Source organism: Lynx rufus, unplaced genomic scaffold (assembly GCF_022079265.1).
Source record: "Lynx rufus isolate CCGP_SWC_20201006 ecotype Redwood Valley unplaced genomic scaffold, mLynRuf1.p SCAF_16, whole genome shotgun sequence".
Lineage (NCBI taxonomy): Eukaryota > Metazoa > Chordata > Mammalia > Carnivora > Felidae > Lynx > Lynx rufus.
In genome coordinates this window covers 45,950,126-45,974,545 of record NW_025814830.1, presented here as the reverse complement: position 1 = coordinate 45,974,545, position 24,420 = coordinate 45,950,126, and the positions used below count along the sequence as shown (strand labels likewise).

General features: G+C 40.2%; 1 protein-coding gene across 1 annotated transcript in view; it reads left to right on the top strand.

Annotated features, from left to right (window-relative positions):
• The window catches only part of CFDP1 (craniofacial development protein 1), a 120,747-nt gene that overhangs the window by 1,281 nt on the left and 95,046 nt on the right, over nucleotides 1-24,420 (top strand). The window contains exons 2-5 of the mRNA XM_047078781.1: nucleotides 7,816-7,933; nucleotides 9,202-9,421; nucleotides 9,959-10,086; nucleotides 20,140-20,259. Of these exons, the coding sequence (XP_046934737.1) occupies nucleotides 7,816-7,933; nucleotides 9,202-9,421; nucleotides 9,959-10,086; nucleotides 20,140-20,259 (586 nt within the window). The remainder of the gene's footprint in view (nucleotides 1-7,815; nucleotides 7,934-9,201; nucleotides 9,422-9,958; nucleotides 10,087-20,139; nucleotides 20,260-24,420) is intronic.

Below are 24,420 nucleotides of genomic sequence, written 5' to 3'. Positions count from 1 at the left end.
TTAACGACTGCGCCACCCAGGCGCCCCAAGCTAGTTTTCGTTTTAATGAAAGTTGTGCATCCACATAAACATAGTCAAATATTTCTAAAAGGCCTGTCTTGAAAACTAATGGTTGCCATCACCCTTCATCCCGCTTCATTCCCCCGCGGAAGAAACTGCTTTCCAGTTTTTAATTTGGTATTTTCATTGTGTGTGGGCTTCACCCAGGTGCGGTAGGTCTTATTTTAATACCCTCTTACTTCTTCCCCCTCATTCGCAACACACACCCTTCCACCATCAGGCCCTCCCCAGCTCCCCAGCCTGCCATTGTTACCATGTCTAATTTTGGTTAGATCAGTATTCCATGTTTACATTTTTGTACTGACTGTGAACAACCCCAAGTTCAGCTCTGAACCAGGTGATAGATCCCATGATTGCTTTTCCTACACTACTTGCTTTCTGTGGAGTTAATAATTGCCATTTTGCTTTGCTTAGGTGTCTATGTTCTTACTATCTCCCTTTTCTGTTGGATTCCGTTTCTTGGGTCCTGTGTTGTCTTTTTTTCCTTAGCATGTTCCACCGAAATGAGGATAAATCCTCAACTACTTGAGCACGGATGATGCATAGTAGACATTCAAGGTGTGAAAACAGTATTTCTAAAAATAATGATGTTACCCTAAGGCCTAATTGGTGCTTGTTTGGTATAGAATTCTGTTTTGTAATAATTCTAGGATTTATAATGATAGCTTTCAATTAGAATGTTAAAGGAGCTGCTTTATTGCTTTCTAACTTTCAGTGTTTCTATTAAGAAGTTTGTTTTGCTGATTTCTGCTCATATATGTAAGGTCTCTTTATCTCTAGAAGCTGATAGAACCTTGTCTTTGTTCCTGATTTTTCTGATATTTCACAGCGCTATAACTTGGTAGGAGTCTGTTTTCATCGATTGTGTTTGGCCTCTGGAACTTTTGGGGGGAGGTATTCTCCTTTCTTCATTTTATGTCATTTTTTGGAAAACTCATTATTCAGATGTTGAATCCTATGTTAGATCTTCTGTACTGGCCCTCTAATTTTTATCCCTTGACTATTTTCTAACCCTTGACTTTTTTCCACTTCATGGGAAATTCTCAGTATCTTCAACTCCTGTATTTTTTCCTTTCATATTTTTACATTTGAATAACTTTTTTGTTCCTCGAATAGTCCTTTTTTATAGCATCATGTTCTTGTTTCATAGTGCTGAATCTTAGTGCTCTGTGGATATTAAAACTAATTTAAAATTTTTAATGTTTAACTTACATACAGTAAAATTTAGTCTTTTCAATGTACTGTTCTATCAGTTTTGATAAATGTTTAGAGTTGTGTGACCATCACCAGAATTAACAGTTCCAAGGCCACCCTCACCCTTTCCTCTCCAAATAAAAGAGATTATGAGGGACACCTAGGTAGCTCAGTTGGTTAAGCGTCCGCCTCTTGATTTCTTCTCAGGTCATGATTTCACAGTTCATGGGATCTAGCCCCATGTTGGGCTCTGCACTGACAGCGTGGAGCCTGCTTCGGATTCTTCCTCTGTTTTTCTTTCTGCCTCTTCACCCACTCACGTGTGTGCTTGTGTTCTCACTCTCTCAAAATAAATAAATTAAAAAGAGAGATCATGATGTCTGTATATAGAAGTCATTTTAGTTTTTCTTCTACAATAGGTATGCCTTTTGTTTCTTTTGCTTGCCCTTCTGCTCCTGATAAGACTTCAAGTATGATGTTGAGTAGGAGCAGTGAGAGTGAACGTCCTTGTTCCCATTTTAAGAGGAAATTATCAGTGTTTCACTAGTATGTTAGCTATACATTACACATGCCTTGTGTGTGTGCTTTAAGCATTTTACAGGGACTAACTCATTACTAGCTCAATCACATAACACTAATGAATATGTGCTGTTCTCCACGTTTTACAGACGAAGGAGTTGAAGCACAGAGAATTAAGCAAATTGCCCAAAGTTGTTCAGCTACAGAGTAGCTGAGGTAAGATTTGAACCCTGGCAGTCTGCATATACTGCTCCTTACAGATGCATTTTATCAGGTTAAAGAAGTTGCCTTTACTCCTAATTTGCTGAGAAGTGAATTTTGTCATATGCTTTTCCTCTGTTGAAAAGATTATGTGTGATTTTTTTTTTTCTGCTAATATGGTGAGTTAGTGATTGATTTTTGAATTTTGAACAGCCTTTTATTTCTGGGATAAAACTCACTTGGTCATCATGTACAATTCTTTTAATACATTGCTGAATTTTATTTGCTTATATTTGTTGAGAATTTTTGCATTTGTTTATGAGGGATGTTGGTCTGTAGTTTTCTTGTAATTTCCTTGTCTTGTTTTAGTAGCAGGTATTGCTAGCCTCAGAATGTGACGAAACATTTCTCTAAGGTGATTTCTATTCACCCTATATGTTTGCTTTTGGCTTTACTAGAAGATTTTCAGTGATTCATAGTTGTTCGGCTCAGATTTAAGCATGGGGGACTGAAAAGGTGATGGGGAGCTCTGTCTTTGGACAAGATGTATTCATTTTGTTCTTTATTATCTACAAGGATGTTATTTGCTTCTTACCCTTTTTTTCTTTTTTGTCATAGTAACTGCATGGGATTTGATCTTTTTGTGTGTATGTATAATTTAAAATTTGCTTATCTCTTATCAGTGAGATTGAGCATCTTTTTACATATGTAAGATCCAGAGTCATGTTTTTCTCCTTATCTGAGCTGTCTGCAACATTTACCCATTTTTAGGATGAAAAATAACCTTATATTACTATAAAAGGACATGAGCTTTGTTTTTTTTTTTTTTAAACTTTTTTTTTTCAACGTTTATTTATTTTTGGGACAGAGAGAGACAGAGCATGAACGGGGGAGGGGCAGAGAGAGAGGGAGACACAGAATCGGAAACAGGCTCCAGGCTCCAAGCCATCAGCCCAGAGCCTGACGCGGGGCTGGAACTCACGGACCGCGAGATCGTGACCTGGCTGAAGTCGGGCGCTTAACCGACTGCGCCACCCAGGCGCCCCTAAAAGGACATGAGCTTTGTAAAAAAAATTAGAAAATTCAGGCAGTTAAGCATAAAAAAATAGAATCATTACATTCCCACCACCCAGAGATTATCAGTATTAATCCTTTAGTGAACGCTGGTCTTTTTCTACACTCAGGTGTAGATATTTGTATTTTAACCCCAACCTGAAATCATATTTTTTCATGTTACTTTGTTATCTGCCCTTTTCAGTGAACAGTCTCTCCCTGTCCATTCCAGTAAACATTTGACACATCTTCACATACAGACTTTACTCTAATTTTCCCATTTGACCCAGAGTAGACTGTAGCTTGTTTATTCAAATCAGTTAGGTTCAGCGCTACCCATATCACCTAGTTGTCCCATCTTTTACATTTGTTTTAATCTAGCATGCTCTGTAATGACATTGATTTGCTTAAGAGATCAAGCAGTGCGTCCTGCAGAATGTCTTCTAGATTTGTTTGGTTGCTCCCTCCTGGTCTTTTAGGTTGTTCCTTTGTCCTTTAAATTTTCTGGAATTCTGAAATTCTGAAATTTCTGCAAGTTAGATCTAAATGCTGGGTGGGTTCAAATGAAGTATTTTTGGCTAGAATGCATTATAGATGACTGTGTGTTTCAAAATGCCTTAACATCAAAGACACACAATCCAGGTTGGTCACCTTAGTTGCAACTCCTGACTCCAGATGATGAGAGTCTGACCCCTCCATTGTGTAATTGTTTCTTCCCTTTAGGGCGCCTGGGTGGCTTAGTCAGTTAAAGGTCCAGCTTTGGCTCAGGTCGTCACGTGACAGTCCCGTGAGTTCAAGCCTCGCGTTGGGCTCTGTGCTGACAGCTCAGAGCCTGGAGCCTGCTTCGGATTCTGTGTCTCCCTCTCTCTCTGCCCCTCCCTTGCTCCTGCTCTGTCTCTCTCTGTCTCAAAAATAAATAAAAACATTAAAAAATTTTTTAAAAAAATAAAAAAAATTGTTTCTTTTCTTCAAACCGAAGAATTCTGTGTCGTAATACACTTAACTGTTAAAACTGTGTGTTTTGAGAACATTACTTGATAATCTTTGCTTAAATTGCTATCATTACAGCGTGAGAAGTGATGTTTTTCTAAGTCTGTGGTTTTTCTACATTTTTTAGTTAATGTTCTTCTGTGATGTATTGCTTTCTCTCATCAACTGGGACAGAATAAATGTTTGCTTCATTTTCCTTAATTATTAACTTCCAAAACAGGGAATAATTTTAATAGTAGCTTAAGTAGTACAAATCATTTTTTGTCTTAAAAATTTTTTTTTAATGTTTACTTATTTTTGAGAGAGAGACAGAGTGTGAACCGCGGTGGGGGGGCAGAGAGAGGGAGACACAGAACCCGAAGCAGGCTCTAGGCTCCGAGCTGTCAGCACAGAACCTGACGCGGAGCTTGAACTCACCGACCGAGATCATGACCTGAGCCTAATTGGACACCCAACCAACGGAGCCAACCAGGCATCCCTATTTTTTGTATTTTTTAAAAATATCATAAAGGGTGTACAGATTTTTATTGATTCACTGTATGTACTCACACTTGTTCCTTTTAATGCTCAAGTCGTCACTTTGGCCACTAGAAGTTCTTTCAAGCTGGATCTTATATCCTTTAAATGTGACCCATTATTCTTAAGTAACTACCTTGCTTTCTGACACCGCAAGATGTCCCAGTATCACCTTGTGCTTTCCTTCCCTCATACCTGAAATTGCCTGTTTTTTTCCAGGGAGCCCTTTTCATGATGAGTCATATCAAGGGATATAATCTGGACTCTGAATAGATGCCCATTGCTACCAGAGTGACATTGTTTCTGTGCCATTTCAGTGAACAGAGTAAGAAAATATTTATCTTAAAAAGAGTTAGAGTTCATACTAATGTTTTTTAAAGATTTTATTTTTAAGTAATCTCTGCACCCGGTGTGGGCCTTGAACTTATAACCCCGAGATCAAGAGTCACATGCTGTACCTGCTGAGCCAGCCAGGTGCACCCTCGTACTGGTATTTTTAATGCAGTTTTAACATTTGAATTTTCATCTGATTTCTTTGATTTTATAATTGTGCCTCATTTCTCTTACTCTGAAGATCTGGATCCCTAACATCAGCATAATTACTTGCTTTAACCTACAACATGAAATAGGTTCAAAATACCAACATTGATGTTACTACACGGAATAGAGTTTTTTGTTTTGTTTTGTTTTTTGTTTTTTTGTTTTTTGTCTTCACGATGGATCTTGCTAAGGGTGTACAGTCAAAATACTGTGTTTCTGAAGTCCTTGGAATAAATCCTTTCTTTATCAGTTATGTTATTATTTGGGTGTAGAGTTATTTATTCAAATAAGTATTTGTTTATTCCAACTGTTCTTAATTTAAGGGATTTTCAAAATTCTTCAGAAAGATAAACACAGAATTCTTGCTTTTACCCCTTGCTATCTCACTCTGTTCAACCCTAACCTTACAGGTACCTATTTTCATTAATTTTTTTGTTTATCCTTCCAGTGTTGTGGGTTTTTGTTGTTGTTGTTTTGCAAATACAGTGCAGCTAGGTACCTACCTAGCTTGTAGGTTTATGTTTTTTGCTGTAGTGATTTTACTGGACTTTCAAGGGAAGCAAAATGACATTTGTGTGTTCAGACTGCTGTCTTAGCCTGGAACTCAGTCCTTTGTTCGTGAACCACTTTCACCTGTCACTTGGGGTCGAATGCACATTCTGCACATGAGAATGCCCACGTGATGGGCTGCTTCTCATCAGCTTTGTTCTGCTATTGTATTTGTAGTTTTCAAGAGTTTTTAAAGTTTTCTTTAATGTTTGTTTATTTATTTTTAATATAATTTATTGACAAATTGGTTTCCATACGACACCCAGTGCTCATCCCAACAAGTGCCTTCCTCGATGCCCATCACCCACTTTCCCCTCTCCCCCACCCCCCATCAACCCTCAGTTTATTTTTCAGAGTGAGAGAGAGCATGGATGCATGCAAGTAGGGGAGGAGCAGAGAGAGAAGGAGGGAGAGAGTTCTAAGCTGGCTCTGCACTGTCGTACTGTGAGATCATGACCTGAGCCAAAGTCGGACACTCAACTACTGACTGAGCCACCCAGGAATCCCTAGGTTTTTTTAAAGATTTTTGAAAAATGCTGAAGTCATTATGTCGTGATGGGAATACGTTCTTTTATCTTTTTGAAGATTTTATAAAGGCTTTTTTTTTTTCTTATTGTGTTATCTCTAAATGACTTTCATGTTTTCAGTCTTGCCTTTCATATTGGAGTCTTTCCTCAAATGTTTGGTGTTCCTTGGTTCTTTGTGAGTGAAATATTTAAAAGCTGATTGGATGTACAGGAATATTTAAAACAGTACTATTTGTAATAGTCCCAAACTGGAAACAACCTCACTGTTCATCAGCAGGAGAATGGATAAATACATCATGGTCCAGTCATGCGGTGAAACACTACTTCAGAATGGGAGTGAATAAACTGAGCTACAGTAGGTGACCTACTCACAGCATGTTGAGTGAGAGAAGCTGGACACTCAGGAGTCAAATTGTAGGCTTCTGTTTGTTGAAGGGTGGAAACCAGGCAAACCTGATCTGTGGTGTTAGGAGTCACGATGGTCCTTGGGACGGGGTGGTGGCCAATGCCCGGAACAGGGCACAAGGGGCCTTCTGGGATGCTGGTTCGTGTTCTGGTTTTTGAGCTAGGTCTGGTTATACAAGTGTGTTCTCTTTGTATAATTTCATTGAGCTGTACAGTAGATTTGTGTGCTTTTCAGTGTGTGTGTTATGCTTCAAATAAAAGTTTACATGAAGTAAAAAAGAAAACTACTTAAATCTACATATGGATAGGATTTATTGACTGATGCCTATAGAGCGTGGTCATCCTGGGCATCCAGGTAACACCTTCTCTTTGGGAACCCCTGAATGTCAGTGTCTGAGGATGGGAACTGGACTTTTTTTTTTTTAAATGTTTATTTACTGAGAGAACGTGTGCACATGTGAGCAGGGGAAAAGCACAGAGGGAGAGAGAGAATCCCAGGCAGGCTCTGAGCCAGACACGGGGCTCAATCCATGAACTGTGGGATCGTGACCTGAGTTGAAATCAAGAGTTGGACACTCACTGACTGAGCTGCCTAGACATCCCTAGACATGTTTGTTCTTTCTGCTGTGTCTACCTGGAAGTCTTTAGGCCTCTTTTTTGTCAAGGTCTCTTTTGATTACTTTTTTTTTTTTTTTTTTTTTTTTTGAGAGACAGAGACAGAGCACAAGTGGGGGAGAGGCAGAGGGAAATGGAGACACAGAATCTGAAGTAAGTTTCAGGCTGTGAGCTGTCAGCACAGAGCCCAACATGGGGCTCGAATCCACTAACTGTGAGATCATGACCTGAGCTGAAGTCAGACGCTTAACCTACTGAGCCACCCAGGTGCCCCTCTTTTGATTACTTTTGAAAGATACCCAAGTTGTGGTGGGAACAGTAATTTCTTCTTTGAACAGTACAGTAGTAAAATTGGAATTTCTATTCATTCATTCATTCATTCATTCATTCATTCAGCAAAGACTTAACAAACCAGATCTGTGTCCTCATAGTGTGGAGAGCATAATAGATATTGCAAACATCAAATATAAGCAGGTTGACTTATGGAGGGAAATATGGATGATCTGGAGGCCTAGAATAGGGAAGACTTCCCTAAGGAAATGATATTTTAGTTAGACCAAGAATAGAGGAAACTACTAGACTTTATTTTTAATGAAAATGTCTTGTCTCGATGTGTCTGACCACCCTATTATGTGTGTGATTTCAGGTGGAGAGTATAGTGAAGATGATGTAAATGAATTAGTGAAGGAAGATGAAGTGGATGGTGAAGAGCAGACACAGAAAACCAAAGGGAAAAAAAGAAAGGCTCAGAGCATTCCATCCAGGTGATGCTGCCCTCAAGGCCCTCGGAAGTCAGGGGCTGTTGTCACAGCTTTTCTGATGTCTGGGATTGGTCTGATGAGTTCTTACTACCAGGGTTTCTTATCTTTGTCTTTCCAAAGGGAAACATTTGGTGACATTTAGGATTAAACACAAAAGACCCCACAAAACAAAGAGTGGCATCCTCTGTGTATGGTTTCTTGTTTTCACTGTCTCACATCTTGCAGGTGATAGCACAGCAGTACAGTTAGCTATACCTTCTTTTTAGTGACTGCATAGTGTTACATTAGGTGGTTACACCTTGTTTTAAGCATTCCCTTTTTGAAGGACATTTAGATTATACCTTGTCTTTCCTACAGCAAACAAGACTGCAGTGAGTATTCTTTGTTAACGTCTTTTTGTACAGGTACAAGTATATCTGTGAAACAGATCTGTAGAAGTAGAATCGTTTGATCCAGGGTTTGTACAGTAAAAAAATTTTTTTAATAAATATTAGCAAATTGCATTCCATAGGCCTGCTACTGAATTACACCCCCGCTGCCACCAAATTATGAAAATTTTGACAGGCTATTTAGCTCAGATAAGAGAATCTTCCATAGAAATCTTTTATCTCTCTTTGATTAGTATTTATTTCTTTTTGGGCATTGAAGCCAAAAAGTAGATTATCATTTATAAAAAAGGAAAAAAGAATTTTCATAATGAAAGTTGAAGTCAGAATAGTCTAAGAAGCAATTCACTCTTTTAGGTCTTGGGCCCAGTTCTCTGGTCCTTGAGTTTTTCTGTATGCCAGCTTTCATATTTTCAGAAAGTGGGAAAAAACATGGATTTTTTTTTTTTTTTTTTTTTACCTCCTGAGAACTCTAGGAAGAAACAGTGCCAATAAATTTGATGCTCTCCTCAATAGAACATGTTCTCCAATTGGAGTATATGTTCTTGGAACACACTTCCTGGACAGATTGATTCTGTGAGGTGATTTTGGGTGTTTTCTTCGTGAAAATAGCTGGTCCTGATTTAGAAGTAAATCACTATATTTTGAGTCTCAGTGTTTGGGGAAATTGCTAACTGTATGAGCTCAATTCTTTCCTTCCACAGAATCTCAGCTTACCTCCCTTGCCTTCCCCAGGAGGGTGGTGGGGTGTTAATCAGTAGTCCTCAGATTTTAAAGTTTTCTCGGATTTACAACAGTATGTTTGGAATCGAGGAGGGGATAGCTGAAATAATTTCACATTATCTGTCTTGTCTTTCCTTTTCCTCGTGACTGTTGGTGATTTAGGAAGAGAAAACAAGGTGGCCTCTCATTAGCAGAAGAGGACGAGGAGGACGCCAACCAGGACTCCGAGGGAAGTAGCAGTGAGGATGGAGATGCACCTGCGGAGCAGGAAAAGGACGTTGGCTCAGACGACGCGAGGAGGAAGAAGGAGGATGAGCTCTGGGCCAGCTTCCTCAACGATGTAGGACCAAAGCCAAAAGTGCCCCCAAATACACAAGTTAAAGTAAGTCGATAGCCAAACGAGGTGTAGACTTTCCGGAAATACCCTAAGTTCCCCGGATAGACTTTTATTTCCAAACTGAGATTTGATGCTTACAGCAGAAGTCAGACCAGATGCCTTTTTTTTTTCCTTTTTTCCATTTATTTATTTTTGAGAGATTGAGAGAGGCAGACTGCAAGTGGGGGAGGGGCAGAGAGAGAGGGAGACACAGAATCCAAAGCAGGCTCCAAGCTGACAGCACAGAGCCCAATGCGGGGCTTGAACTCACAAACTGTGAGATCATGAGCTGAAGTTGAACGCTCAACCGACTGAGCCACCCAGGCACCCCATGACCGGAAGCCTTTTAAAAAGAATTCTGAGTAAAAAGCAAAGCATTCCCTATGGTAGAAAAAGCAAGCCTTTCTAATCAAATAGATTTCCAGTAGGTCTTCAGTTTGGAGGTGAAACATTTCAGAATAGCCCAAAATAGCATGTTGGGATGGTTCTTTTAGGTTTCATCCTTATGTGAAACTGTGATGGTATCTCTTACCTTTTTCATAGAGTGGAGGGAAGACTGAAGGGACGGGTTCAAGTAAATTGCTGGTCAGAGCAGAAGAGCTGGAGAAACCTAAAGAAACTGAAAAAGTTAAAATCACCAAGGTGTTTGATTTTGCTGGTGAAGAAGTCAGGTAAGGTGACCGTTACAGACTTTGAAACTAGTTTGTTTAAAAATGAGCATCTTTCTGAATGGTGTTAGACATCTGGCCTCATTCTACTCTATCATCATATTTTAAAAGAGTTGTTTTCCACTCCAGGAAAGTGGTGGTTCCATGAATTATCAGGGAACATGATGTAGTTGTAGGTATTGTGAAGTGTCTGAGAGAAAAAAAAAAAAAGAGTTAAGTATTTGGTTCCACTTATTGCCATGCCTTGTGACTTTGGCTGAGTCATTTTTCGCAAGAGTCATTTCTCCCATTTTCTCCCCAAAATTCATATTGGAAAAAAGAATTTGGCATTATTAGTTTTATAAATTGTGTGGAGCAGAACTTTTTATTTTTTTAAAAATATTTTTCCCCAACTTCTTCTGAAAGATTTCACACAGCATTATGCTACAAGAATTAGTATTACAATGAGTACCCGTATACCTATTATACACATTCACCACTTGTTAATGTGTGGCCTCTGTCTCCATCATCTAGATCTGTATTATTGTCTTTTTGTTTTGGCTGAACCATTTGAGAATTGCTTGTAGTCATCATGATGCTTCACTCTTAAATATGTCTGCACAGTTTCCTAAGAACGCGGGCATTCTTCTTCATGGTATAACATAACTGTTACATCCACTAAATTTCACATTAATGCACATTATTATCTAAATCTGTGGTGAAGGATGCTGATATACAATTTTCAACTTGCTGCAGACCAATACTCTTATAAAACACAATAAAAAGGAATTGCTAGAAAAATAAATTTAAAAGAGAAAATACAAGCCCAAATTTTTAACAATGAGATTCAACAGATACAAATATACATTTCAATAAATATAGTCTAAATGAACATCAGATAGGAATAGGAAGAGATTTATATAGTTCTGCATGCTGTTTATTGAAGGTGGGAGTATAAATAATTAGTACAGGGAATCACTGTTCTGTTTATACGTTTACATTATTCTATAATAAAAACAAAACAAAAAGCCAGGAGTAAAATATCAGTTCTCAATACTTAACATCTAGATGCACACCTTGAATACATACTTGTATATATTAATTTTTAGTTTTTAATGTGACAAAATAGCTCATTTCTTTGTTAATTTATTGTGTCTATGATGGATACATGTTCGCACTACTGGAGGATAATGGATATGTAAATTCTGTGGGTTGTTTTTTTTTTATGTTTATTTTTGAGAGAGAGAGAGACAGCGTGAGTGGGGTAGGAGCAGAGAGAGAGGGAGACACAGAATCCAAAGCAGACTCTAGGCTCTGAGCTGTCAGCATAGAGCCCGGCGCAAGTTTCGAACCCACATCCTGTGAGATCATGGCCTGAGCCGAAGTTGGACGCTTAACCGACTGAGCCACCCAGGCGCCCTGTCTTTCTTTCTTTTTCTTAATAATCCTCATCATAAACCCATCTCACAGATATTCTCGTGAGGATGGAAATATAGATTTTAAAACTGTTTCAGTTAAGTTCAAGATTTTTATTTTTACGTTTATACAGAATGAAGTCAGTGATACTGTATTTTCAAAGTTTATCTTTAATGCTTCATCAGTAGCCGATTCCAACAATTTGTCCTGTCAGGTTATAATTAAATTTAAGTTATATTTCAGTGGAAAACAGGAATTCTGCATGCATGAATTCCCTGTGTCTGGCTATTCTTTTGACAGAAAATGGAATTCAGAACTTTCAGTGAGACATGTTAATCTGTAGAAACTGTTCTTCCAGGCTTCTGGCTTTCGTTTTTATTTATAATTTATTTGCTACTGAAATCATGTTGAATCATTTCCTTGCATGGAAGTACTAAGATTATTAAAAATACAAAAGGTCAGACAAATAAGCCAAGTTATACTGTCTGATTGAGATCTTTAAAATTGGAGACCAACTGGTGTTTTTCTTTTAAAGACACTAAGTTTATTCTGAAGCTCATCTTGTCAACAGCATTTTTCTCTTTCATAACCATTGTACCTCAGCACGCGATATAACATATGTACATTTCCGGTCAGCTTTCAGCTTAACACATATAAAGACAGGCATTGAAAAAATGTAGTGCATTAGCCTTACATAATTTACAATTTTTACTGCTGTACTAAGAACAGTGGAGTTGTTTGTTTTGGTGGCAGGATTTTTCTCAGTGAAGGAAGCAGTATGTTAATTTTATGTTCTAGCACAAGCTCCTTAATCTAATCTGTTCTCCTGTCTTGCAGCTGTGCCATTAGAACATACTGTTCGATACACTTAAATTCCAAATCACATTGTTAACAGTGCAATCTTAGTTTTATTTACAGATTGGTGTCAGTTAATGTTTGTCAACCAGAAACTGATAAAAGAATCCTTTGCATCACCCTATGTTTAAATCACACATGTATCATAATTTTCATGTTAATAATAACCTGGCATTCTTCAAATGCATTGAAAAAACATTTTGCTAACTTTATTATCATTCTCACTATCATAAGCTAGATCTTGAAGCCTTCAAGCTGTGGTGTTATTGGAAAGTTGTACTTGAATCACCTTCTTTATCACAGATTCACCAAGCTTTCCAAGCAGACATCTTCCATAAAGTCTGACTGATGTCTTGGCGGTGGCTCATTCTTCTTTAGTTAACCAAAAGTGCTTCTTTCTTGGAGGACTACAATACACTGATTAACGTTAATGTATGGAGTTTGGCACCTGTTTCTATTGGCTTTTTAGGTCAGTACTCTTTCTTTCAAAGAATTCTTTTGATTTTGGATTTATGATTTGTATATAAATACCAATGAAGTTTTGATGAATTCGTTGCCTCATTAGCCAAAACATCTGCAAAGAGCTCACTATGGTTTTAGAACTACATGATCAAAAACCAAACTCCGTGTATGAGTGCTCATAAAATAAAAGCAGTTTGACCTTCGATTGGCCTTGTTTCTTTGGAATTGCTTCCATCATCACGTGGTTTACTACTGCTGCATTCAGAAAAGCTTTGTTTTCTTTTTTTTTTTTTTTTTTAAATTTTTTTTTTCAACGTTTATTTATTTTTGGGACAGAGAGAGACAGAGCATGAACGGGGGAGGGGCAGAGAGAGAGGGAGACACAGAATCGGAAACAGGCTCCAGGCTCCGAGCCATCAGCCCAGAGCCTGACGCGGGGCTCGAACTCCCGGACCGCGAGATCGTGACCTGGCTGAAGTCGGACGCTTAACCGACTACGCCACCCAGGCGCCCCAATTGTATGTTTTTAAGAGTCCATCTGTTTTGCAGGATGGTCCTTAGTTTGGAATTTTGCATAGTTTACTCATGATAGGCTTCAGATTCGTCACCTAGACAAAAATGCTAGGTGATGTTTTTCTTCCTAGTACATCAATAACAGTAAGTTAGACCACTTAGGCAATATCTATCAGAATTCTCCATTGTAAAGACACTCATTTCCCTGATAATCAATCATTTTGGGATCCATTAGATAATTCTTGTTGATGTGAATTAGTAATGTTATTTTGCTGCCAGAAATCACACTGGAAACTATATATAGAGTTCTCCAGTAGAGGGTAGCAGAACACTGACAGTAAGCCTTTAATGGTTTGGAAATTGTACAAAATAATGCAGAAACTGTTTGATACACCATTAGGAATATATAAAAAGTTTTAGAACTCTTTCTTGGCTTGTATTATTTCCCATGTGTCATATAGGGTAGCCAGGAAAGATTTACAGCTTTATGATCAGCCCTACACAGGGAGTAAGAAAAGCTGGTAAATAACTGTTGTTATGAGAAATCATTAAATTTTCTGATCAAATAAATTTTGTGAATGTATTAGTATTTATATTAATGACACAAATTTCCTATTTCATTTTGTAAAGCAAAGGGATGGGAATTTTAAGTACTGGATAGGTATTTGGGAATCTGCTATTTCTATCATTTGTCAGAAGAGGGCAGCATGATGTCTTTTAAAAAAAAAGAAACAAAGAAATTGCTCAGGGAAGCACCTTTATTTCCCCCTACAAATGTATACATTCTCATGTATACATTTCATATTCAGAAGTAATGTACATTTTTTACTTAAAAAATGTATATTGCAGAGATACGTAATGGGACAAGCAAACGTTCTCTATAACTCCTTCCTCCTAAAGAAAATAAAACCCTGTTAATAATTGGCATTTGGCAGGATTTTTTTTAACTTAGATTATTTACACTTAAAATTTAGGTATTGTAAGAAGTCCTCACACAGGAATTTGGGAGGCCTGAATTATAATTGACAGCCAGATGCAAACCTGACATATGGATTTGAGCATATCTTTTAATCCCTTGATGTCATTATTCTGCTTTTTCTTTTTCCCTTTGTATCAAGTTAAGAGCATTACTGCATCTAAGAAATGTGAGAAAGAGCTAGTGATGACTGTAAGAATTTGTAAGTGTAAGCATAAGGTAGTGTTAGCACAAAGTTAGTTTTTTATGTTTAATTATGTCTTAATGATTAAGCTTTGGATTTTTATCTTTTTGTTTTGTTTTCTTTGCCCTTGAAAAATGTGTAGCTTGTAATCCTTTAGGAATGAGGAAAAATTGTTTGTTTGTTTTTTAATGTTTATTTATTTTTGAGAGAGAGGCAAAGCATCAGTGGGGGAGGCAGAGTGAGAGAGAGTGACAGAGTGAGAGAGAGAGAGAGAGAGATTGATTGATTCATTCTGAAGCATGCTTCAGGCTCTGAGCTGTAGCACAGAGCTTGATGTGGGGCTCGAACTCAACAAGTCTCGAGATCATGACCTGAGCGGAAGTTGGACATTTAACTGACTCAGCCACCCAGGCACCCCAGGAAAATAGTAGTTTTTATTCTTCTGTATCATATAACCAGCTGAGCCAGTTAGCTCAGACTTTCCCAAATGATTCACCTTTTGGAAAAGGCCAGTCATGGAAAGTTTCTGCCTAAATAAAGACTTTTTAGGAAGTTCTGAGGAAGTGAAATGAAGTTAAAATGACATTTCTGCTGATAACGCTTGAACTGACTATTGCTAATAGTGGGTGTTTCCTGTCAGGGTTCCCTCTTGTATATTTGAAGTGGTCTATAATTTAACTGTTGTCCTTTTTTTTTTAAGTTTATTTAATTTTTTTAATGTTTATTTTTGAGACACAGAGACAGCATGAGTGGGGGAGGGGCAGAGAGAGAGAGAGAGAGAGACCCAGAATTTGAAGCTCCAGGCTCTGACCTGTTAGCACAGAGCCTGACACGGGGCTCGAACTCACGAACCATGAGATCATGACCTGAGATGAAGTTAGACGCTTAACTAACTGAGCCACCCAGGTGCCCCTATTTATTTGTTTTAAGACAGTTTGTGTACGTGAGCTGTGGAGGGGCAGAGAAAGAGAGAATCCCAAGCAGGCTCCCTGGCTGTCAGTGTAGAGCCTGTTAGGGGCTTGGCCTCTGTGAGATCATGACCTGAGTGGAGACCCAGAATTGGATGCTTAACTGACTGAGCCACCCAGGCACCCCTAACTGTTCTCTTCCTTGAAGAAGATATTTTGAGAGCTGAAGTTCTTACTGATTATTAAAAATGGATTTCTTCCAGGGGCACGTGGGTGGCTTAGTGAGTTAAACATCTGACTTCGGCTCAGGTCATGATCTCGCCATTCACGAGTTCGAGCCCCGCGTCAGGCTCTGTGCTGACATCTAGGAGCCTGGAGCCTGCTTCAGATCTTGTGTCTCCCTCTCTCTGCGCCTCCCCCATTCGTGCTCTGTCTCTCTCTTTGAAAAATAAACATTAAAAAGAATTTTTAAAAAAATGGATTTCTTCCAGACATAACTATCAATGAAGAGTAAAAGTCTGCTTATGTTTTATCTTGTTGATTCCTAAAGTCCCTGAGAGAAACATAACAGTTTATAGATGTCATTTCTTTGTGACTGTGGAAAGGACCTTGGCATTAAGAAACTAACAGAGATACTCCCATAGGCTATGCTTTTTTCATGGTTTCTTTGTGGAACTTACTATATATCCTGTGTTGTCATGATTTATTTCATGGTTGGCTGTCCTGATGGACTGTGAGCCCCTAAAGGGCAGAGACTATGCATATATTTTTATTTATACATTCCATATCTAACACAGCGCCTGGATCTAGGGTCTAGGTTGCTTTTCAGAAACTGTTGACCAAATTGCTTTAGGTGGCCACGGCAAGAGCTTTGTCATTGCTGTGGTAAAACAAGTGAACAAAACAAAACATGCTTTGCATAAAGGCTTCTTTTACTTTCCTTATAGCTTGGACCGCTTGATCTTCATCTGTTATTGTGCACATTCTGAGATCTTACAGTGATGTGCCTTGATGTGGATCTTAAAATTTGCGATGTCAGCTATGCTGTGGGAAGTCAGTAGTAAAGTTTCTTTTTTTGTTGACAACCTCTAACGTATTTTCTCTTTTTCTGAAATTCCTATTCAGTTGATAATAATCATGAAGCTATGCTAGGCTATGCTGTGGAAACAAACCCAGAAACTCAGCAGCTTAACACAGTACAGTTGACCCTTTGAACAGCACAGGTTTGAAGTGTGGGTCCGCTTCAGTGTGTATTTTTTCTTGTGTGATTTTTGTAATTTTTTTCTCTTTAGCTTACTTTATTATAAGAAAATGGTGTAATACACAAAATGTGTGAAATCGTTTATGTTATCAGTAAGGCCTCCTACCAACAGTAGGCTATTAGTAGTTAAGTTTGGGGAAGTAAGAGCTTATACGTATATTTTCAGGTGTGTGGGGGGTCGGTGCTCCTAACCCCATGTTGTTCGAAGGTCAGCTCTATATACATATTTCTTACTGGTGCCAAGTCCAGTCCACGTGGGCAGCCCTCCATCCTGTAACTAACTCAGCCGTGTGGAGCTTTCGAGGTTGCTGTGGTAAGGGAAGAGTGAATAAATAGATTTTCATTTAATTACCCTGTTTTCACAGTGAGACTTCAGCCCTGCCCAGTGAGTTTGGAAATTCTGTGGTTTTCATTTCTCCAACGAGTAATGGGGTTTTGCCAGGTTGGATGGGGGACAGCATATGGTATGAGGTTCAAGAAGGGGATCTGGGATCTAGTTGCTCCTGATACAGACTTGCAACTCATGTTAGCCCTGCTCCTCTCCTTCTCCCTTCAAAGGTTCCTGGTATTTCAATTTACTGAGCCATTCTGGAATAGCGTGGTACAAATCGGCTTGCTTGTTCGCCGTTCCGTATGGCTATAGGCTTAGGTCAGAGAAAACAAAAACCAAAGCCAATTTCTACTTGTTTCTTTACTTTCTACCTTTAGAAAATTTGAGTGGCATCTTTTTTCTGTTGCATCTTTTCATCGTATCCTTGTGTAATTTTGCCCTTTGTAAATTTATTTACCACTGTGTAGTAGGGAGTGGAGAATCAAGTGTGTGTTCAGACCATCATTTCTAAGTGCAAGTATCTGCTTGTTCCTTAAAAAAAAATTTTTTTTAATGTTTATTTTTGAGAGAGGAAGAGAAGATGAGTGGGGGGAGGGCAGAGAGAGAGGGAGACACAGAATCTGAAGCAGGCTCCAGGCTCTGAGCTGTCAGCACAGAGCCCACTATGGGGCTCGAACCCACGAGCCGTGAGATCATGACCTGAGTGGAAGTCAGACGCTTTACCGACTGAGCCACCCAGGCGTGCTGAGTATCCACTTGTTCTTAATGAGCCATCTCAGGTCTGCCCCCAGATTCTACCCAGGGCAAGGAGATGCAAAGCAACTCTTTTTAGTCCAGTACCCTGGGACTCTGCATTAAGGTTTAGGTTTGGGTGTGGGTTTGTTTTGGTTGCCTCTATAGCAGTGTAAGGAATTACTTCACAGTTTAGTGGCATAAAACAATTGTTTTATTGTAATTTCTCATAGTTCTGGAGGATAGCTGGGCTCAGGCAGCTCTCGCGCAGGGTGTCAAGCAGTTGTAGTTAGTGGCTGGATATGAAGCCACCTCGAAAGTTTCCTTGTTCTCATGTCTCAGGCCTGGACGGGAGCACGCTCTTCAGGCATCCCTTTCTGTGTGGTCTTCCTGTATGTTCTGCGTAGCGTGGTGGACCAGAGGAGCCAGGTATCTTGCATGGTAACTTGAGGTTTAGAGGTTGCATTCTCAAGAGAGAGCGCCAGGTAAGAGCTGTGTCATCTTCTCAGCTAGCCTCAGGAGTCATGTAGTGCCACCTCCACCGAACTCTGTAAATTGGCAGCACAAAGGCCCACCTGATTAAAAGGAGGGGGTGCCCTATACCTCCCTTCTCGTTGAGGTGATGTCGGGTTTTGGAAGAGCATGTAGAATGGGTTGTGGCAACCATCTTTGAGAAACAGAGTCTAGTATGGAGTTTTCTCTAGCATTGCTGCTTAATCTCTGGACAGTCTTGGAAAAGTGACTTAACTCCTTAGATTTCCTGTTTCTTGCTCATGAAATGTAAATGTGTCAGCCATTGCAACAGAAACGCTGTGTGACAAACCATCCCCAAAACTCTGGTATACAACAAGCGTTTGTTTGTTGCCTGTGTGTTTCTGTGTATCTGGGGTTCAGCTGATCTAGATTTGGCTCTAAGCTGCTTGTTGGATTCAGATCTGCAGTGTGTCTTTCAGCCATCTTGGACCAGCTTGAGGCGTATTCTTCTTATGGGGCCAAACGCGGGGAACTCAAGGGGCAAGTGAAAGAGCACAGACACGTTAAACCTTTTTCTGTCAGACATCTCATTGACCATTGAAGCGTGTGCCCAAGCTCAACATCAGGGGGTTAGACAAGTTTCTTCTTGCTTCACAGGAAAGGAGTGTATATTTGCTGAATGATGATCTAATCTGTGGTATAAATTCTCCGTCCTGTTTTTGACTCTTGACTCTCATTACTGAGAAGTTCATTGGGAGAGTAGAGAGACACACACACCCATTAAGCCTGATAAAGAGTAAGGTAGGACCAGATTTTGGAGGGTATTGAATGGGAGGTTTGGCAATTTATATTTGATCCTCTGAGTAATACTGAGCCATCGCAAGAATGTGGGCAGAAGAGTAACAGAAGGTACTGTTGCTTTAAGTCACCCCTCAAGATTAACTTGCCAGTCTTTCCTGGTGAAGATTCTCAATACAAAACTCTCCAACTCCTACTCGGTGCCGCTTGAGTAGGTGACACAGCACTGAATGCAGGAATGAGATGACTCTCAATAAGAAAACTTGCTTCTGCTCCCAAGAAGCCTGGATGGAAGGAGAGAAGAGACAGGCTTACATTCCTGCAAAGATGGAATTTATTGGATTCACCTGCCATTATTCTTGGCCAGTTTACTGGAGGACCTGGTTGAACATTTAGAGTACGATGACCTTAATCTTGGGCCCTCCTACAGATAGATTGGAATTTAAACAAAATTCCTCAGATGTTTTTATTGACTTGGCAAGACTGAGCAGGCATTAGACACTTCTCTCTTTAGCGGAGATTTCAGACAGTGTAGATAACCTTATTTGATCCTTTTAGGACTCAGTTTTGTTGAGGACCATTTTTCCAGGTTTGAAATTGGACAGGATTCTCAATCCTGTAGCTTTTTTCCACTCCCAAATGGGTGTTGATCTAGCCAGTTTTAAGGTATTTTGTTTCATCTTTCAGTTATTTTAGCTGTAAAATAGGAGCATTCTGCGGAGTATTTCCAATTGTTTATACTGTTGCTCTTCTTGAAATAATGTAGTGTTTTCCTCCCGAATATTCCATCTCCCTATTCCAACTTTTACTAGACGTTTAAATAGGAGTCCTCATCTCCACGTGAGGTGAGTGGCAGAGCCTTCTCAGCCATCACGTCGGTAGCCACAGGGGCTGTGAGTCAGCAGTGACTGCGGGAGCGTGTGGCCTTCTGGCAGAAGTAATGGAGGGGATTTTAGGGACATGAGGTACATTCGTTGTTCACTTAGTAAGGGAAAAATGCCTTTCTTTAGAACTGTTGTAGTGGACTTGAATCAGAAACCTCACTCAGTAGCCAGAACTCATCGTAAGCTCAGTGGGTGTTTTCCTTTCTTAGTGTCATTTATTCCCCTTAGATTTTGTTTCTCTCTTTTTATTCTTCTTGTAAGCTTGACATCTGCTTCCTTGTAGGGTGACTAAGGAAGTGGATGCAACATCTAAAGAAGCCAAATCTTTCTTCAAGCAAAACGAGAAAGAAAAGCCACAGGCGGCTGGCCCCGCAGCTGTGCCGTCACTCCCTGCGGGGTCCGGGTGAGTGTCCTGCTCTCGGGCTCAGGTGCGCCTGGCGGCTGGCGAAGCGGCTTTCAGGACACGGACCCCCTTTAGCTTGTGGACTCGCTTCCCCACAGCAGGAATTCTGCTGCCGCTTTGCCTTTCCTGAAATAGTCGCCAAAATGGAAGATGCAAAGGAAAATTAGCCTTAGGTTTCTCGTTTGATTCCAGCCTGAAAAAAGTGCTGATTTCCCGTGTTGACCACAGAGCTGAACATGTAGTAGACTTGACTTTTAAAAATCATTTTTGTATGAAAATATCAGCAGTTTATTAGAACTTCTAGTGGAAATTGGCATAGAGTACTCGGTCCCATCCCCCAAGGACCTCAAAGGAACATAGGAAGGTCAAAGCTGATTTGCAAATAATTCTGTTAACGCGTTGTCAGGAACTTAATAATTTTTCTTTCTTCATATTTTCCATATTACTTGAGTTATTTTTAGCTGAAGAGTTGAATGTTTTCCTTTGGAGGAAATAAAAATTCCCTTCCTCTTAACATGTATGTAAGATGTAAAGCATCATGGCCAATATGAGAAGGCAGGGTGCTAGCATACAGGCACGGGAATGCGGATCCCGGCCTGGGGCCAGTGCCCATCGGCCAGCCGCTGACTTCTGTGGGAAGGCCTGTGTCCTGGAGGGTTTGAGGTGGAACAGGTCACTTCCAGGGGCTTCTCCAACCCTTCGGTCACGGCCCGTCACTTCTTCCTTCCCTCCCTAGACATACCTACCTGTCTCGTCGCTATGAACTGTAAAGTTTTGTCTGGGTTTTTACATTAAAAAACAAAAATTGTCGGTTTTCTTATCAGGCTATGGGCTTTTCTAGGACGGTCCTTTCTCATCTTTGCAGCCCTGGCCCCAGACAGTGCTGTGTAACCGGGTGTGTGCTCATCTAGGTTGCGTTTACCCAGAAGCAGACCCTGAGACAAAGGTTTGAGTACGAGTCATTGATGTGAGAGGTGACTCCAGGGCTTCTGGAAGGAGGTGGGAAAGGCTGAGAATGCAGCCTGGCCGGGATGTATGTTCTAGCAGGTTACTGCCGGTAGTGGCTGGTACTCACTTGGTTTTGCTAGGCATCTCAGGATGGTGGTGAACAGCTCAGAGAGGGCGAGGAGACTGGAATAGTTACCCTCTGGCTTCCACCTGTCACTGGCTCAGGGCTGCTTCTGCATGCCCACCGCGCTCAGGCTGTGAGCTCAGGTGCTTGAGGAAGATCCTGCTCTCCAGGTGTGCCGTGATGGTGAGCACGAGGACGTGGCCGGGCCGTGGCCGCATCTGCCCCGGCCTCATCTGCCCCGGCCTCTTTATCTGCTCCTTATTCCATGTGTTTCCCACTGGAGTGAGTGGGTACCAGAAGTCATGTAGCAGTTACACCGAAACCTGAGAAGGAAAGGGATTTGAGAGCTTGCTACCACGGCGGAAACGACGTGAACAGAGTGATGTGAGCAGAGTTCTCCACACTGGCCCTGTTAATATTTTAGGCCAGTAGCTTTCAAGCTATGGTTTGTAATCATTGTTCAAAAGAAACTGGGGCTCCTGGGTGGCTTAGTCATTTAAGCAATTGACTCTTGATCTCAGCTCAGGTTTTGATCTCTCAGGGTCATGAGTTCAAGCCCCGCATTGGGCTCCACACCCAGCAAAGAGCCTACTTAAAAAAAAAAAAAAAGAAAGAAAAAGAAAATGGGATAAAAAAAATATCATACTGTATTACATGGTAAGTATTGTTTCATAAAATTTTTATTTTGGTTATTGATGCAACTATGCTGAGTGACAAATGATATTTTTAGTGCGGGTTGAGATTTAAAAAAATGTGAGGCTCTAGGCTGAAACAGCATGTTTTTAGCCTTATAATTGTTAAATTGTTTGAAAGGGATTCTCTTCAGACCAGTAGCTTTCAGACTTTATTGACTGCCACTCACAGTAAGGAATACATTTTACAGTACTCTATACTATGCTCGTAAATATAGGTGTGTAAGAAAGTGAAATAAAGTTTGGTGAAATATTTACCTGTACGACGTATGGTGAATTCTGATTTTCTGTTTTACATGATTGTGTATAATAAGTGTCACTTAAAATGTCATGGGCCACTGAACTGATTTCAGAATCTATAATCTGAATTGACAGATACTCCCAAGTTACATAGACAGTCTTCTGCAGGTTTTACTTGGGTTACCAGGCTTATGTCTGGTATTAGTAAACGGTGTCTCTTGCATTTATTGTTACTGTAAAAGTTACCTGTGGATCAAGTACCAGGTAGAAATGCAAAGTTTCTTGTACCTTAGCGTCCTAGCGTAGTTCATTTCACCTAGCACAATTTTTACTTCTAATCGCTTGGTATTTCTTTAAATAATCCCCTATTGATGCTTAGAGATTCTCCTTGGAAACTGTGTGTGTTTCAGAAAACACTCTGTTACTATAATTACGAAGATAACTAGAGGAGGGAGAAAGTGGGAGCTTAACAGGGTCATCTTGTTTAAGTCACTAAGTCACTCATGGAAATCTCACAGCATTCTATATCCATGCCTTCCTTTCTTAGAAAGAGCTAATAGCTCTCAAGGATAAATTGCTGAGATGGTATCTGTATCAGGGAGACCCAGCAGGAAACAGATGGCATTGTCAAAGTAGGATGCTTTGAGGAGAGTTTAATAACTCACAAAGTGATGAAAAACCACAGGGATGGAATAGTATGGTGAGCCTGGGGCTAGTAAGAATGAGGCTCCATTACCTCCCCTAGACCTAAAGGGGGCAAAAGGGGACAGTTTTGATACTGGAGGCAGGGAGGGCCTCTTGATGGGAGCTGAGACCTTCACTTGAGCAATGGATTCTCCAGGGGGAAGCCAGGGACATAAATACCCAGATCTCTCACTCCTCCTTCTCTCCCATCTCTTACCAGGGCATTCCATTCTGATAGTTGTTAAAATGGTTAGGAAAACTCACTCGGGATTATTGCAGCAAGTGTCAAGACTATCACAATAACGTAGAGAGATTGGGCTCAGCTGTCAGTACAGCAAAGACAGTTGGGAATTTATGGCCAGGGAGCCAGGATAAGGGCAGTGGAGAGGGTGTCAGAGGATGGAATTACTAAGAGACACCAGGGATAGGGAGATTCTCGCTAAGCCGACCTAACGGGATTCTTGCTGAAGGCAGGCCGAGTGCTTACACATCAAGGCTGGGGAATGAAGAGCTTCATCAGATACCAAGAGTGGGGAATTCTCTTAAAGCTGGCCTAGCAGGATTCTTGCTGAAATTGGGCTAAATTGCTCAGATACAAGCCCAACAAAGATTGGAGCCGAGATTGAGGCCTCACTGAGGAGAGGGCTCAAAGGAGCCTGACTAGGTTTGAAGAAGAAGAGGGTCTCTCTCCGGCTGTCCGTAAATGACAGCATCTGGGGCAGAGAACAGAAGTACAGGCAGAATGTGGAAGGGCCTACAGGTAAAACGCTTTTCATTAGATGAACAGACTGCTGACTCCCTTATGAAAGGGTCAGGTAAAATTTAATTAAAATCTGTTTCTTTGAGTGCTGTAATGGAATGTAACAGATTACAAGAATGCGTCTGCCTGGGTAAACAACGTGTTTAGAGTTGTACGTGAAAATGGGGACACATTTAATTCTGATGTAGTACACCTTGAATTTCTAAATAAATCCAGGAGATGGCCTTCAAGGTTGGCATGATCATCTTCCTGAAATGTATCTCAGAAAGCTTCTCCAGTTGTAATTGTACTTGGGAAAAGATGGTCAAGAGGAATTCATCTGATCTGGAGGGTCTACGTGGGCACATTTTATCAGTGCAGATACTAGTATCTGTTGCCGGCCGTGCGTGCCTGGCATGGGAAGTCTTTTCAGGAGAAGAATCTGTAGGGATAATCCAGTTGATTAAAAGAAAATTATTGTAATACTTTCTGCAGATGTTTTTCATTTTCATTTTTGGAGTTGCTTCAGTTTATAGATTTGTCCAACAAAAACACTTTATTTGTTTATTTTTCTTCTCTCTAAACAGATTTAAGCAATACAGGAAAACCAGAGCAGGAGGGTAAAACATCCTGTCTCACATCCTTTGCTAGCAAGTAAGAACAGATTCACAGGAGCAAATGTTTGTAACTGAAAATGCATTTCCTCTACATGTTTAAAATAGCACACTGCTTGG